Here is a 16,523-nt window from a genome sequence, read left to right as displayed (position 1 = left end):
ACTTGACTTTGAGCTGGTCAGTTTTCAAAGATGTTCCATTTGGGTTGGGTTTCTGGTCAGTTTCCAACTATGTTTCATGTATGCTTCACTGTTTGTGGTACTGGTCTATATATGCCCAATAAATCATGCTAACTGTATTTTTAATGCTTATGGAAATTTTCATGAACTAATACGCTAGGAACAGAAGGTAATTTTCCTGAATACCTTTCAGGGACCAAAGGGTTCAATGGTTTACATTTATTCTTTGAGCTGGAACACTAGTGGTTTTTTTTGGGTTTTTTTGTTTTTGTTTTTTTTATGAGTAAGAGACTATTACAAAATAATAATATGCCCAGTGAATACTGACTGTTTAGTTTATAAATTTAAATTGAACCATATTTTAATTTTTATATTTATATAGATTTATATTTTTCTCCCATATTTAAATCATTACATCAAACATTCCAAATCACTTACAATTTAAAATGTAAGAATTGGGCTCTCTAGGAGTTAGTAGGGCTCTTACTTTATAATCATGTGCTACCCATCTTTAGGAATTGAATTTCTGATATATGACTTAAGTAAAAAGTGAACTGAAAATGTTATGAGATGCATTAAAAAAGCCTACACTAAAGGACTACACACACACACATATACACATACACACAAGAGTATTTTTCAGAACAGATGTATAGAAAAAGACTGAGATGAAAAGGAAGACTAAGAAAGAGAAACAAGAAAAAGAGAAAAAATGAGAAGAGCATTAAAAGATGGGAAAAAATGAAAGGCCATATATTTTATTCCCTGACTTACATTGTATGCGGATACCTGCTCGGCCAATCTCTTTTCCATTCCTGTCAATATATGTTCTTCATCCTTCTTATTGAATGACTTTCTTGCTTCTGGTGTCTCCTGAGGAACGAACACAGAAAACACATTACTAAACCATATAATTAAGAGAAAATAAAAAAAATACTATTATGTTAACTCAGATTGAGTAATAGGAGACTAAATGAAGCCAGGCCCGTTGAATCTCTTCCCACTAGAAATGTTAATATACTTGATACGGGATCTGTTAGTGTCCTACTCTAACATTTACCTGAAAACAAGAAAAAACCCCAAAACAACTCTAACCAATCAACTAACTGGATTTTATCAAACTCAGAGATGAGAATGACAAACAATAATGAAATGTAGAAGAGAAAATAAGGCTTAAAAAGAAATCTTATATTATCTGTTTTCAAAGCTAGGAAAAGCACTCTTGAGGGAAAAAAAATTAAAAGAAATAAATGGGGTACAGAAAAAATAAAAATAAAACTATCTTTGTTCACAGAGGACATGACTGGCAATGTAGAAAATGCCAACGAATCTATTAAAAAACTCTTGGCATTAGTAAGCATAAGTGTAGCAAAGCTGCAGGATGCTAGGTCAACATATAAAATATACCAGCAATGAACAACTGGAATTTGAAATTTAAAAAGAAATACCATTTACCATAGCACACACACACACACAAATGAAATACTTAGGTAAATTTCCAATAAATTTTAGTTAGGGAAAAAAAGTATTCTGGAGAATATAGTCCCAGCCAGGAAAGAAGAAGGCCCATATAAAATCAACTGAAAACCACTTTCCACAAAGCATGTTTTTATACTGTTGCTGTTTGCTTAAGAAAGCCAAGGAGGTCCCCACACCATTTTTACCTTAATGATGGACTAAAACAACATTGTACTTAATAAATAAAGTATGTTAAAAAACATACGAGTAGCTCATCTCTTCTTTTTCCATAAAAATTTCCCCAGAGAGATTCTTTTACTTGTAAATATTAAGAGAAAAAATGATGTTCTGATAAGATGGAGGTGAAAACCTGACCAGTTAAGAGTTAGTAAATCTAGTCAAGACTGGGAAAAGAGAACATAACAGATCTTATTCAATTAATTTATGCATAACACTGCCATTTCTTTCTAAAAAGAAATCTTACTTCATTTGGGCATGTTGGTTAAGTGAATGTGCGAACATTAGCGGTATGAGAGATGAATGCTGGGGAATCAAATATAAAAAAGTAAGATGAAGTGGTGGAGAAAATCTACAAAAAGGTAATTTGGAGAGAGATAAAAAAGGAAACTTGACTAAGATCTGTTACAAAAATCAAAAATTAGTCATGACCTTTATATAGGACAGCTCTGTGACACTATATAATTTGTACCACAAATATAAGTATGTGGTATTATATGCTGTAATACAGCGTCACATAAAATTTAAGGGGTATTAGTCATCCCTTTGGGAGTCTGTTGTAAACACAGAACAAAACACTTTCAGCCCTGAAAAGAATGACCAGATCTAAAGAACTCAGTCATAGGGCCTAAAATCACCTGAGTTCAAATTATACTGGCTAGTTTCTGTTTGTTCCGTTTCTCTGTGGTATTTTTCTTTGAGGAAGACTCCCTGCATATCTGGCTGTAGGCTAGACATCTACTCACATACAATGAGGAACACAAGGACTGAAAAAAGCACAAATAAAAAGTCCACGTAAGCAAGGGGATTAAATGTCTTTTTGGAGACAATCTTAAAGGCTAAATTATAAAAAGCGTCAGTATGTTATTTTTATAGAAGACCAGTTAAGAAAGAGCAGACAGGCGTTCCAACACTAGTCATTCACGGTGTGTGGCTCGCTTCTATACCGTATCTTCTGTTGTCTCTTCTGCCCTCAGGTGTGTTGGTTCACCTCACCTTTCTGTTACAACTCTCAGATTTCCTTGAATCCTCCGGGCAAAGGAGAACTTATGATTTTGCCACATATTCTGCTAAAATGTGGAGATTGCCACATATCATCCACATGTTAAGAATGACACTATTTCACAACCAATTCTCCACTAAAATGAAAGCGCCATAAGGAGCTTTTTCTATTACCCATGACCAAACAGAATACCTGGCAGAGGAGATATTCAATTTACAGTTATAGAATGAAGATGGAAATCCTCATAATTCTAGGTACTGATGAACAAGATAAACAGAGTTAGGGGAGTGAATTTAAGTCAGAACTGATAAAGCTATAATCATAAGATGCCAATTAGTCAAGCATTTAAGATTGGAATGGGACATCTCAAGGAAACTGAAACTTTGGGATGGAGTGAATTTAAGGAGTTAGTGCTGAGGACACTGGTTGGACCCCTAACTTACAATGGAATATTTCATAATAAATGGAGAGATCCAAGAAAAGAAAATCTAACAATAATATTTTATGCATACTTTTGTGGGTATTTTTAAATTAAATTATTCAATATATTAATGAAAGGGCTTTTTGCCTATCTTGACAGTAATATGAAGTTTACTGCACTTGAGCTACTGTTATTTTCAGAGAGTCCCTGTGTATCACTTAACTTGCTAGGTTAATCTGTGCCTTGGCTTGTTCAAGACATTTTAAAAGAAATTTTCATGGATAGTATGATGTATAAAGACCAGGGGATTTGGAGTCAGAAAGGTCTAGAAGGGAATTACTGTTCATGACTTACCAGCATTTAATTCCAGAAAAAGTGACCTCATAGAGGATAGTGTCTCCCTTCATAAAATGAGGTCAGTAAACCTATGTCTCCAGGTTCTCTTGAGATTTAGATGAGACAATTTATTGGGAAATAGTAAGTAAATACACAGGAAGCAACTGGCATCACTTTCTTTTAACTTTCCTTCAGGGGAAATCTTTTCCCTTTGGAATCATAATTTTAAAAACAGTACTCTTAAATAATTCTGCCTCCTATTTTTTCAAAATAGAGTCAACATGGACAAAAATACAGGAACAAACAAACCCTCTTACCTTAGCTTTCCTTTCCCTGTCAGCTGGCATATCTGTCCAGACTGATCGATCTCCAGATTTGTCATCAGCTCTTCTCTTGAAAGTTCTAGGCCCAAGACCAAAGTTTTTCAGCTCCGGAGGAAGCTCAGTCATCCAAGAGTCTCTTGTAATTGTTTTAGATGAATCCTTTAAGAGAAATAAAAAGTAAAAAAAAAAAAAAGTAGCCTTGGAAAATGTGTATATGTGTGCGTGTGTGCACATGTGTGTGTATATGTGTAGAATACTGTATAAGTGACTATGCTTCTCAACTGAGGCTTGAAAGTTATTTAACAGACTTTAAGAGAAAAGATTTAATAGACTATTTTTTTTTGGTCATATATGTTATGAATACTTTTATTTAATTTATTGTTCCTTTGACTTAATGTTATCTTTTGCCATACAGAAATTTTTAAGTAGGCAAAATTTCTACCCTTTTCCTTTTATAGCTTCTGAATTACCTAGAGCCTAAATTTTTATACACTTACATATGTACATATACATTTTTTTAATGTCCGTTTTTAAAATTGAGATTTTTTAATATATTTGGTCAATTTCTCAGAGAAAAGTGTACTATGTATTTAAAACTTACATCGTCTCCTTTAGTCAGTTTTTCTTTCATTCTCTGGGCCCTTTTTTCAAACTCTGTCGTAACACTAGAGTTAACTGGTCCTTTGGCAGGCATCGGCCCAATAATGTCCTCCTCTTCACTGCTACCTGTTTCCTTCTGAAATAAGAAAATGATCCTAAATTACTTAAAATTTAACTGTGACTGATAACCTAGAAACAGAACAAAAAGCAAACACTGTGTTGCTGGCTAATCACTGAGCACCTTTCCTGAGCCTTTCTCAAGTGCACCATACAAAAATGACAAATCCAGGGGCTGTGGACTGTCTCACCTCTTCCCTATGTCCATGGCAGAGCTCATTAACTCATCTCAGTCCTCTTCCTGATGGACATAGATGTGGTCTCACAATTTCTCTGTAATATTCCAGAGAATTATTAATGATTCATCAGAGATGACACAAGTTGAAACCATTTTCTTTCCTGGTACAGAAAGAGCTCTTTGGAATAAGATGCACACAAATAAGACATTCTTGGAAGCTGTATCAGCCTTCATGATTTAGCACAGTCCACTGAAACAGAAATGCTGTGCAAAGCCTTACAAAATACTGGCCTGAACAAGTTAATTTGGTTCCCAAAGTATTTCTCTCATTACCCCAAAGACACAATAGTATTGCAATAATTGAATTCAAGTAGTTCTTAGTAAATCATTTTTTTTAAGTTAATTTTTTTAAAGAACAGTGATCTTAATTTTTTTTTTTTTTTTTGGCTGTGTTGGGTCTTCAATGCTGTGTGTGGGCTTTCTCTAGTTGTAGCTAGTGGGGGGGCTACTCCTCGTTGCGGTGCGTGGGCTTCTCATTGAGGTGGCTTCTCCTGTTGCGGAGCACGGGATCTAGGCGTGCGGGCTTCAGTAGTTGCAGCACATGGGCTCAGTAGTTGCGGTGAACACGGGTTCTAGAATGCAGGCGCAGTAGTTGTGGCATATGGGCTTAGTTGCTCTGTGGCATGTGGGATCTTCCTGGACCAGGGCTCGAACCCATGTCCCCTGCATTGGCAGGCGGATTCTTAACCACTGAGCCACCAGGGAAGTCCCATTAGTAAATCATTTTATTAAAGGGTTTTCATGTAAGACTGTGTTAGATGCTATATGCACTTGGGTAATAGCCAAAGCAGTCTTGAGGGAAAAAAACGGAGCTGGAGGAATCAGACTCCCTGACTTCAGACTATACTACAAAGCTACAGTAATCAAGACAATATTGTACTGGCACAAAAAGAGAAACATAGAACAAGATAGAAAGCCAGAGATAAACCCACGCACCTATGGTCAACTAATCTATGACAAAGGAGGCAAGGATATACAAAGGAGAAAAGACAGTCTCTTCAATAAGTGGTGCTGGGAAAACTGGACAGCTACATGTAAAAGAATGAAATTAGAACACTCTCTAACACCATACACAAAAATAAACTCAAAATGGATTAGAGACCTAAATGTAAGACTGGACACTATAAAACTCATAGAGGAAAACACAGGAAGAACACTCTTTGACATAAATCACAGCAAGATCTTTTTTGAGCCACCTCCTAGAGTCATGGAAATAAAAACAAAAATAAACAAATGGGACCTAATGAAACTTCAAAGCTTTTGTGCAGCAAAGGAAACCATAAACAAGACGAAAAGACAACCCTCAGAATGGGAGAAAGTATTTGCAAACGAATCAACAAAGGATTAATCTCCAAAATATATAAACAGCTCATGCAGCTCATATTAAAAAAACGAACAACCCAATCCAAAAATGGGGAGAAGACCTAAATAGAAGAAGACCTAAATAGCCCCTTCTTTCTCCAAAGCAGACATACAGATGGCCAAGAAGCACATGAAAAGCTACTCAGCATCACTAATTATTAGAGAAATGCAAATCAAAACTACAATGAAGTATCACCTCACACCAGCTAGAATGGGCATCATCAGAAAATCTACAAACAACAAATGCTGGAGAGGGTGTGGAGAAAAGGGAACCCTCTTGCACTGTTCGTGGGAATGGAAATTGATACAGCCACTATGGAGAACAGCATGGAGGTTCCTTAAAAAACTAAAAATAGAATTACCATATGACCCAGCAATCCCACTACTGGGCATATACCCAGAGAAAACCATAATTCAAAAAGACACATGTACCCCAATGTTTACTGCAGCACTATTTACAATAGCCAGGTCATGGAAGCAACCTAAATGCCCATCGACAGACGAATGGATAAAGAAGACGTGGTACACGTATACAATGGAATATTACTCAGCCATAAAAAGGAACGAAATTGGGTCATTTGTAGAGACGTGGTTGGATCTAAAGACTGTCATACAGAGTGAAGTAAGTCAGAAAGAGAAAAACAAATACCGTATGCTAACACATATATATGGAATCTTAAAAAAAAAAAAAGGTCCTGAAGAACCTAGGGGCAGGACAGGAATAAAGACGCAGACGTAGAGAATGGACTTGAGGACACGGGGACGGGGAAGGGTAAGCTGGGACGCAATGAAGAGAGTGGCATGGACATATATACACTACCAACTGTAAAACAGATGGTGGGAAGCAGCCGCATAGCACAGGGAGATGAGCTCGATGCTTTGTGACCACCTAGAGGGGTGGGATAGGGAGGGTGGGAGGGAGACGCAAGAGGGAGGAGATATGCGGATATGTGTATATGTATAGCTGATTCACTTTGTTATAAAGCAGAAACTAACACATCATTGTAAAGCAGTTATACTCCAATAAAGATGTTAAAAATACAAATAACTCAATTTCATTTCCTCACTACAAATAACTCAATTTCATTTCTTTTTATGGCTGAGTAATATTCCATTGTATATATGTGCCACACTCACTACAAATAACTCACTACACCTCACTACAAATAACTCAAATTCATTTCTTTTTATGGCTGAGTAATATTCCATTGTATATATGTGCCACATCTTCTTTATCCATTCATCTGTCGATGGACACGTAGGTTGCTTCCATGTCCTGGCTATTGTAAATAGAGCTGCAATGAACATTGTGGTATGTGACTCTTTCTGAATTATGGTTTTCTCAGGGTATATGCCCAGTAGTGGGATTGCTGGGTCATATGGTAGTTCTATTTTTAGTTTTTTAAGGAACCTCCATACTGTTCTCCATAATGGCTGTATCAATTTACATTCCCACCAGCAGTGCAAGAACGTTCCCTTTTCTCCACACCCTCTCCAGCATTTACTGTTTGTAGATTTTTTGATGATGGCCATTCTGACTGTTGTGAGGTAACACCTCACTGCAGTTTTGATTTGCATTTCTCAAATGATTAGTGATGTTGAACATTCTTTCGTGTGTTTGCTGGCAATCTGTATATCTTCTTTGGAGAAATGTCTATTTAGGTCTCCTGCTCATTTTTGGATTGGGTTGTTTGTTTTTTTGATACTGAGCTGCATGAGCTGCTTGTAAATTTTGGAGATTAATCCTTTGTCAGTTGCTTCGTTTGCAAATATTTTCTCCCATTCTGAGGGTTGTCTTTGTCTTCTTATGGTTTCCTTTGCCGTGCAAAAGCTTTGAAGTTTCATTAGGTCCCATTTGTTTATTTTTGTCTTCATTTCCATTTCTCTAAGAGGTGGGTCAAAAAGGATCTTGCTGTGATTTATATCATAGAGTGTTCTGCCTATGTTTTCCTCTAAGAATTTTATACTGTCTGGCCTTACATTTAGGTCTTTAACTCATTTTGAGTTTGTTTTTGTGTATGGTGTTAGGGAGTGTTCTAATTTCATTCTTTTACATGTAGCTGTTCAGTTTTGCCAACAGCACTTATTGAAGAGGGTGTCTTTTCTCCACTGTATATCCTTGCCTCCTGTATCAGAAATAAGGTGACCATATGTGTGTGGGTTTATCTCTGGGTTTTCTCTTCTGTTCCATTGATCTATATTTCTGTTTTTGTGCCAGTACCATACTGTCTTGATTACTGTAGCTTTGTAGTACAGTCTGAAGTCTGGAGCCTGATTCCTCCAGCTCTGCTTTTCTTTCTCAAGATTGTCAAGCATATTATTTAATCTTTCTAGGCCTTGGTTTGTCTTTCAGATAGGGATTGTAACAGCTCCAACCAATAACTAGTCTATTGCTAAGAGAACCCTGTGTTTTATTTGTTTTGTTCATTTTCTTTGGAACCACGTGCTTCTCAGGAAACTGGGACCTTCTCTAATTCCTGGGTAAAAATGCTGATAATTCTAAGCCAATCACTTTGGTCTCATTCCTCTTGGCCAACTGATTGGTTTGAGCATGGCATATGATTCAATTTTGGCCAAAGAAATGTGAGGAGAGGTCTACAGGAAACCTGGAAAGGTTTTCCTCTCTCTAAAAAGGGGGTACAGGTTAGGGACACTCTGTCTGGACACTGTCATCTGCATGTTAATCTCAGCACTTGGTCAGCCTAAGAGGAATTAACATACTGTAAATGATAGAGAAGACATAAAAAACTGGGCCCTGGATGATCTCATTAGTCTGTTGAATTTACCAACCCTGGAATGACCCTTCCTCTAGACCTCTTCTTAGGTATGAAACACATTTTTCTTATTTGGGGAATACAGATTACAGACCACCCAGGAAATTATATAAACAACCAATTTGTTAACTAACAAGGTTAAGACTACATTTCATTGTGAGTTGGATTTTTTGTTATTAGCAGCTAAAAGCACTCTAGCTGATGGTAAGCAAGCCAACATAAGTATCTAGGGGAAAACCATTTTGGAGAGACTTGGATAGCAAGTATCAAGGCTCAGGAGTAGGAGCCTGTCATATTTAAGGAGAAAGGAGCTCAGTGTGGTCAGATCAAAATTAGAGAGAAATCAGGGAGCTAATGGAGGCCAGATTATAGAGGGTCCTGTAAGGACTTTGGCTTGTATGCAGACAGAGGAGGAGAAAATTGATGGTTTTGAGCATCAATGACATGATCTGACTTTATTTTATCTGGGCCACTCTAGCTGCTGTGTTGAGAAGAGGTAGTGGAGGAACAAAGGCTAAGACATGAAGACCAATGAAAGAGGTGAAATATGATGTTGACTGGGATCAGGGTAGCAGCAGAAGTGGCTGGATTCTGGATGTTTTTGAAGGTGGGAACAACAGAATTTGTTGTCAGACTGATTTCTCTAAGGGCCTGACACACTGTAGGTGTTTTATAAACATCTGCTGAAAGAATGAGTAAATGACTCTGGAGTTCATGAGCTTAACCGCTGCATTATATATTTCCTTTAGTAACAACTTCAGTGGAATTGCTGAATTCTCAGTGGAGATGCACAGGAGTATTTGAATTTATTACCACCTGTTCAGTCTGCTAATCTTCAGCATGAATTAATCACTGCAGATTAGCAGACTGAACAGGTGATATAAAAATCCTAAGAACTGGGTTTGAGCTTTGACTTTTGATAAGTAGAAATTGTGATTTGGAGTTAAGTTACCCAATTTCTCTGACTTTTAGCATCTCTAAGATACAGATCATGATTATTTCATAAGGCTTTGGAGAAGCTGAAAATGCATATATGGGAAAAATGCATTACAAATTATGAAGTATTCTGCAAATCTCAGCTTTTGTTAAGGACTGGCCCTCTGTAAGAATATAGGCTTCCTCCTTGACTCCAAAATTACTTGTTCTTTCTTTTCAAAACATCATGTATCCACTAGTGCCCTTGTTATACAATGGTATGAGAGCTGGGTAGGAGAAAGTTAATTTCAATATTTTATAATAATTATTTCACTATTAAAAATTTTCTTAGCTTGTTCTCTTCTGGATCAAATCACAGTGATTCTTTAAACTCTGAATCATGTTCTAGTTTCTAGTACTTTAAAGCTTCCCTTCAAGGATGAGAAGCATGAATAGGTAACACCCTGTCACATGTCATTTGCCTTGTTATTTTTCTAACAGAATCTCAGGTCTATGACAGCTTTTGATTTCATCTACCTAGATACAATCCTAAATTAGTTTGAATATGATTGAGTCAAATGATTGTAGTTATTCCTATGTAAAGTCTTGAGTTTCTTACATCTTATTCTTTAATAGAAAAAGTTCCAAACCTCAGAGTTGAAATACGATGATACTTGTCTTGGATCATCTCTGCCTTTGTCACTTTTCTGTGCAGATTTAAGAAAACCAGGTGGTAATGCAGGACCTATTATAGGCCTGAAAAATAAAATGTACCTTTATCATTCTCCCTGACTTTAAAAAGTCAGCTTTCAGAATAAAAGCTCACACAAATAATAAAAAGCCAGATAATAACAAATGTTGAAAATGAGAATCTTATTCAACATATTATTTTTACTCTATAACCTAGTATTTTTTCACTGAGCATCATAAAAATAAAAATCTAATTTTTTGTATTGTAACTTTCTATTTGTTAGTCAACGATTAGATGCGAAACCAGTAATTCTCAATCTTTGTGCCAATGGTGTATACCCACTTCCTAAAAGAACTATGTTAAATAAAAATAATAACTTAAAAAAAAAGTCCTTATTATGTGGACTTGTATGTGGACTAAAGCCTGTGAAGATCTTTTTCATTTTGTGCCTTGGCTTTCAGGTTTGATATTCACCGTCCACTGAAAAATACCTTAGTGGCATTATATTTATAGTCAGAACTACTTAAGTATAAATTGGGTTCTAAGGACATACGTAGCAAATGCATACAACAGATGTTGGTAATTTATGGTTATGTGTGCCAAGGCAGTATAAAAACCTAAACACCGTCCTAACAATCCAATAATGATGTGGAAGCATATAAGAAGGAAAATAGTTCATTTAGGACCTGTATATACAGAAAAAGGTAGTGTGCTAACCACATTTCAACCAGTGTACTTTTCTGCTTCCTTCAAAAAACCCTGGTTGGTATAAGTAACTCCATTTTCTATCTGAGCAAAATAACACCCAAGGGCAACATGAACTAGTAGGTGGCAGAGCTGGAGTTTGAACCCTGGTCTATCTGATGCCAAAGTTCATTTTCTTTCTAGCTGCCCTACTGCCACATTCTGAGAGAACAGACATCCATTCAAAAGAGAAAGCTGCCTAAATTCTAGGCCTTAAAAAGAAAAAGTCCTACTTTATGTATGGAAAAAACAAAAGAAGAACGATATTTTCTATTCCCTTTCATACTGTTAAGTTTCTCCATTCTTTGTTTTTTTCCAGAGATGTCCCTGTGCAAGTGTTACCAACCAAGATGGCACTGATGCCCTAAGCTGAATTTTCCAGATTGCACTATGTTCAATTAGAGTCTTACAGACAGGTTTCCCGGTAGGACAAAAATAGTACTAGAGTCACAAGGTTTGGGGTCTGATCCTGGCCACTTAATTACCTCTTGCCTTGGTTCATAAAACTGCTATGAACAAAAACAATTTTGCAAATGAAAAATGCGGAAGTGTGGCATTGTTAGATCAAATTAGTTATCATTTATAAAGTATAAGGAAGTGCTGTATGGGTTTTTTTCTGAGTACAGTTTTTAGCAGATCTACAAATGTAATTACAGCTCAATTCTCTGGCCTCAGGGAATTGGTAAGGATAAAACCATTAACACATAAAATCTTAAAATATAGTAAAGGAACATAACCACAGCACATGCTGTGGACGTGTATGAGGTTTTGCCTCCAATATATGCTTCCACCTGTTTATTTCAAACATATATTTTACTATTGTCAAAATAGAAAGAAATCGCTATGTATCTAATAATCTATTTTCTTGAAAGGAATGTTATTTCCCAGCAGTCAGCAAATTTCCCATAAAAATCCAGACAGGAAATTTTAGGCTCTGAGGGCCACATTTGGTCTTTGTTGCATATTCATCTTTATATTTTAATGACCCCCTAAAGATCATTCTTAGCTCGGGGCCATACAAAAACAGGCAGTGGACTGCCTATTCCTCTTATTTCTTCTTTCTTTTCCTCAATAAGCATCCCTTTACTTGCTGACGCCATTACAGAAACTGACTACATTCGCAACAAAAAGTGTTTTTTGAGTTGAAGTCAGAGGCAGTTACTCCCCAAAAGTTGTATGAAAATTAGAAGCTGACAAGTATGATTATAATTCTGAATATAAAATGTACAACAGCCTTTTCTACTTGTTCTTGCATACTGGGATACAATGTTATGAATTATAAACAATATGGTGTGCAATTTCATATTCAGCAGTTAAATATTTTATAATTCTGAGAAGATAGGAATCAGTATTTACTATATGTTTATTCTGTGCCAGGCACTATATAAGAATCACACATGTATATATATGCATATAAATATGAAATCTCAATCACCACGACAATGCTGTAAGGTACGTGTTGCTATCTTATTCCACAGATGACAAATTTGAGGTTCGGTGAAGTTAACTGTGTAACTTGGTACATAGGGATTTGTCTATTCTTTCAATAAATAATTAAGAAGACGTCTGAATTAGAAGTCAAACACCAGGATTCCAGCCCCAGGTGTACCACTGACTATGTGTGCAACCTTACTTGTTTAAAAAAAAAATGGGGAAGAAGGGTCATGTTTCACCCAGCCTGCCACGGAACGCTCTTGCGAGTATCAAATAAGAGATGTGAAAGTTTTTTATGAATTATAAAAGTGTCATAAACGTGTAAATAATTATTTTCCTTATATGAATTTTAAAATTAGTTATTTTTACTTCAAATTTATTTCAAATGTTATATAAACACATAAGTTAAAAAACAATTTCAGACAACTCTTTAATGAATTAATGTACACTTGAAAAGACTGGCAGGAAGTAGTACACATTACCACCTTGGAGGAGAATCATCCTGCTTTTTAAATCCAGGAGGAAGGGCTGGTCCAAAAAACCCTTCATCATCATCATCATCGTCATCCTGATTTCTCCTCTGTTTTCTGAAAACACAGTAGTGTAATTTTATGCATGTATGTCAAAATTTTCTTCATAGAGAAATTTCCATTTTTAAAAGAACATTAACTTCAACTAGTTGTACAAACACTGAAACAATAAAATAATCTTGTCAAATAAGAAAAAAAATCTACCACAGATCTTATACTAATCTTTTCTTGAAATTCACTTATGGTCTAAAAATAGAGATTGGTTACTTCTTTACAGCAGTAATAATATCAATTTTCTATATTTTCTGTGTTGTTTAAGAGTCCATTCAATGAAGTTTCAAATACTCTACTTGCTAGATATTTTTGAGCAAAACGTTTATGGCACTGGTTTTTAAATTCACTTAAGTAAAGGCTTTAAGTTGCTACTTCTGTCTCTTACTCATTAAAATGCTTTAAAAAAGACCTTGCTATCCAATAATAAACAAAGATTTGACTTCTTATTCACATCGACCTGTGGTGAGTAAGGCTAGGTCAGAGGGAATCATTCATTTACTTAAACAAAAAGCACATACTGCATACATAATTTTTTTTTAAAGCATATTCTTTTTTTTAGTTGTGTGGCTTGTGGGATCTTAGTTGCCCAACAAGGATCGAACCTGTGCCCCCTGCATTGGAAGCATGGAGTCCTGGACCAGTCCATGAAGTACTGGACCACCAGGGAGTTCCCTGCATACATAATTTTAAAAAGAAGATGTATGGTTTATTTAGAATATTTAATCACTTCAATAATACCTTAAGGAAAATTCCTTTATATAAGACTTTTATTGAAATTCTAGATATCTCCAGAGCTATATACTACTACAATAAATTTCTTTCTGAAAGGTAGTTCATGAGGAAATGCCATATGAAGTAATTTCTTCCTGTGCTATATAAATGCAGGTTATGATATCCCCTTACTAGCTCTCTGTTCTAGCCAGCGTACACCAGATTGGAAGATTGGTTTACCATTTAATGTAATAAGTGACTCACCTTGCAGTTGGACCAGTGTCATCTTCTTCAGATTCCTGATTTCCTTCTTCAGACAAAGAACTACTGTCCTCGTCGCTGTCTGATGACTTTGAACTACTGCTTTTATAATTAGGGGGCAGAGCTGGTCCTGCAACTAAAGAAGATGTCTTGTGTATGTCATAAGTAGCCACAACTGTTTCAATGAACTCCCTAGCTGACATTTCACACTTTCTTTTCTGAAATCCTCAGCACTGGCTGGCTATCATTTATTATGGACTTTAATCTCATTTGTTCCTGTTGTGTACAGTGGGCTTGTCTTTCCAACTCCAGGAAGGCAGAAATCATGTCTTACACAGTGTTAACTACGAGATTCACAAAAGCTTTAACACCCAAACTTATAAATATAGCAATAGCACATAATTTGCCTGTCATCTTGCAATTTTTGCATTGGTTGCAATTTTGCTTGGTGCAACTGCCAAAATGGTTTCATGATTTTGTTTTTTCCTTATGGACAGCGTATGGTAGACAATATTTCTATCACGGAGCTAACCAAACAACAAATTTGCCATTCCACAGTCTAACATGGTAAAAATCAAAATTATCCATTCTGGTTTCTGACTAAGAATCACCACTTAAAAATACCTTTATTGGTATTACCATACTTCTCAGTTAGCTTTCTGTTTGAGATGATTTTCCAAGCAGAAACAAAAGTAGAGGCACTCTAAATTCTCCTGCTTACTAGTAGAGATTCAGAGAAGAGAATGAGGTCACATTGGGATGCAGATGCCAAGGAAGAGGTAAGGGTGTTCTGTGCCCACTCACCATAGTGAACTGCTTTCACTTCATGACTTAGCAAAATTATAAATTATTGCATGATGTCATTGTATGATGTCACACAGACCCAACTGTCTATGGCGATCCTCAGCAGTGATGCTAAAACTCTACTGACATAGTTCCCAAGCCTGGGTGTTTATCAGACTTGCCAAAATATTTTTAAAAAAGAGATTCCTGGGCCCTTGCCCCAGAGATTCTGACTTAGTTGGCCTGGAGTAGGGCCTGGAAATATGATTTTCCAAAGAGCTTCCCAGGTATGCTATTCCTTCAGTATTAATAACAACAAAAACGTAAAAGAGATTTACATGCATTTCCCTATTTAATTCTGACAACAACCTTATTAGGAAAGCAGTATTACTTCTAGCTTACAGATGAGGAAACTGAGGCAGAGAGACAGTAACTTGCCCAATTTTACACAACTAAATAGTGGAGCTAGGATATGAACCTCTTAACCGTTATATTAAACAACATTCAACAAAGTCAACATCCATCCATTCAACAAATATTTATTGAGTAAGTACTTCTAGAGAAACAACTTAAAAAAGAAACAAATAAAAAAAGGTGACTGTGAATACGTGGGAGGGTAATTTTAAAGACAGAGGTCAGGGAAGGTTCCCCTGAGAAGACATTTGTAGAGAGACTTAAATGATGACAGTGGTCATGCAACAATCTAAGGGAAGAACATTCTAGATAGAGGAATCACTAGTGTGAAAGTCCTATGGAGAGAACAAGCTTGATGTGCTTGAGGGACAAAAAGGCCTGTGTGGCTAGAGCAAAGTAAGCAAAGTGACAAGACAAAATTGGATGGTTCAAAGGGGCCACACTCTATGCTTTGGGGCCAGACTCCAGCTGTGAATCCCAGCTCAGCCACTTCCTAGCTGTGTGATCTGGATATTATTTAACCTTCCTGTGTTACTCTCTTAATCTGTAAAGTGAGGTTAACAGTAGATCCAATCTCATAGGGCTGTTGTGAAGAATACATATTATACCTGAAAAGCATATAACACTATATCTGGCATACAGCAGGCACTCCACAGCATAGGCTGTGGTAACTGAGTTTGGATTTTAGTTATAACACGCAGTCCCTGCAAGGTTTTGAGTCTGGAGAGATATAATCTGAATTAGCTTTTTTATTAAAACAAAAACGAAAACAAAAAACTCAGCTTGTGGTCAATAGGGAATCAGGAGTAGGGGAGATGAGTTAGAAAGCTGATATGAAATGGTTTGATTTGCACCTGCTTTGAAGAAGCAGGATTTGCTAATGGTTTGGATGTGAGAAGTGAGAGCCAAAAAGGAACTGAGGATGTCGTAGGTTTCTGGCCTGATAAGCTAGCCAGGAGGATGGTAATGCTATTCTCTAATATGGAGAAGACTAGGAGGGAAGCATGTTTGGGGGAAGAGCTAAGAGCTTGTTTTTCACACCTTCAGTTTAACATGCCCATTAGAAATTTCAGTGGTATGATCAGTGGTACTTGGGTAT

General features: G+C 36.4%; 1 protein-coding gene across 3 annotated transcripts in view; it reads right to left on the bottom strand.

Annotated features, from left to right (window-relative positions):
* The window catches only part of GPALPP1 (GPALPP motifs containing 1), a 31,356-nt gene that overhangs the window by 11,004 nt on the left and 3,829 nt on the right, over nucleotides 1–16,523 (bottom strand). For all 3 annotated transcript variants that reach the window (XM_027116223.1, XM_027116221.1, XM_027116222.1), the window contains exons 2-7: nucleotides 14,231–14,363; nucleotides 13,157–13,258; nucleotides 10,453–10,558; nucleotides 4,398–4,532; nucleotides 3,791–3,955; nucleotides 793–891 (exon numbers count right to left, since the gene is read on the bottom strand). In XM_027116223.1, coding sequence (XP_026972024.1) covers nucleotides 793–891; nucleotides 3,791–3,955; nucleotides 4,398–4,532; nucleotides 10,453–10,558; nucleotides 13,157–13,258; nucleotides 14,231–14,363 — 740 coding nt within the window. The remainder of the gene's footprint in view (nucleotides 1–792; nucleotides 892–3,790; nucleotides 3,956–4,397; nucleotides 4,533–10,452; nucleotides 10,559–13,156; nucleotides 13,259–14,230; nucleotides 14,364–16,523) is intronic.

Source organism: Aethalodelphis obliquidens, unplaced genomic scaffold (assembly GCF_003676395.1).
Source record: "Aethalodelphis obliquidens isolate GAN/ISIS:26980383/991018 unplaced genomic scaffold, ASM367639v1 scaffold16, whole genome shotgun sequence".
NCBI lineage: Eukaryota > Metazoa > Chordata > Mammalia > Artiodactyla > Delphinidae > Aethalodelphis > Aethalodelphis obliquidens.
Note: the sequence above shows the minus strand (reverse complement) of the source record. Positions and strands in the feature narration are given on the sequence as shown.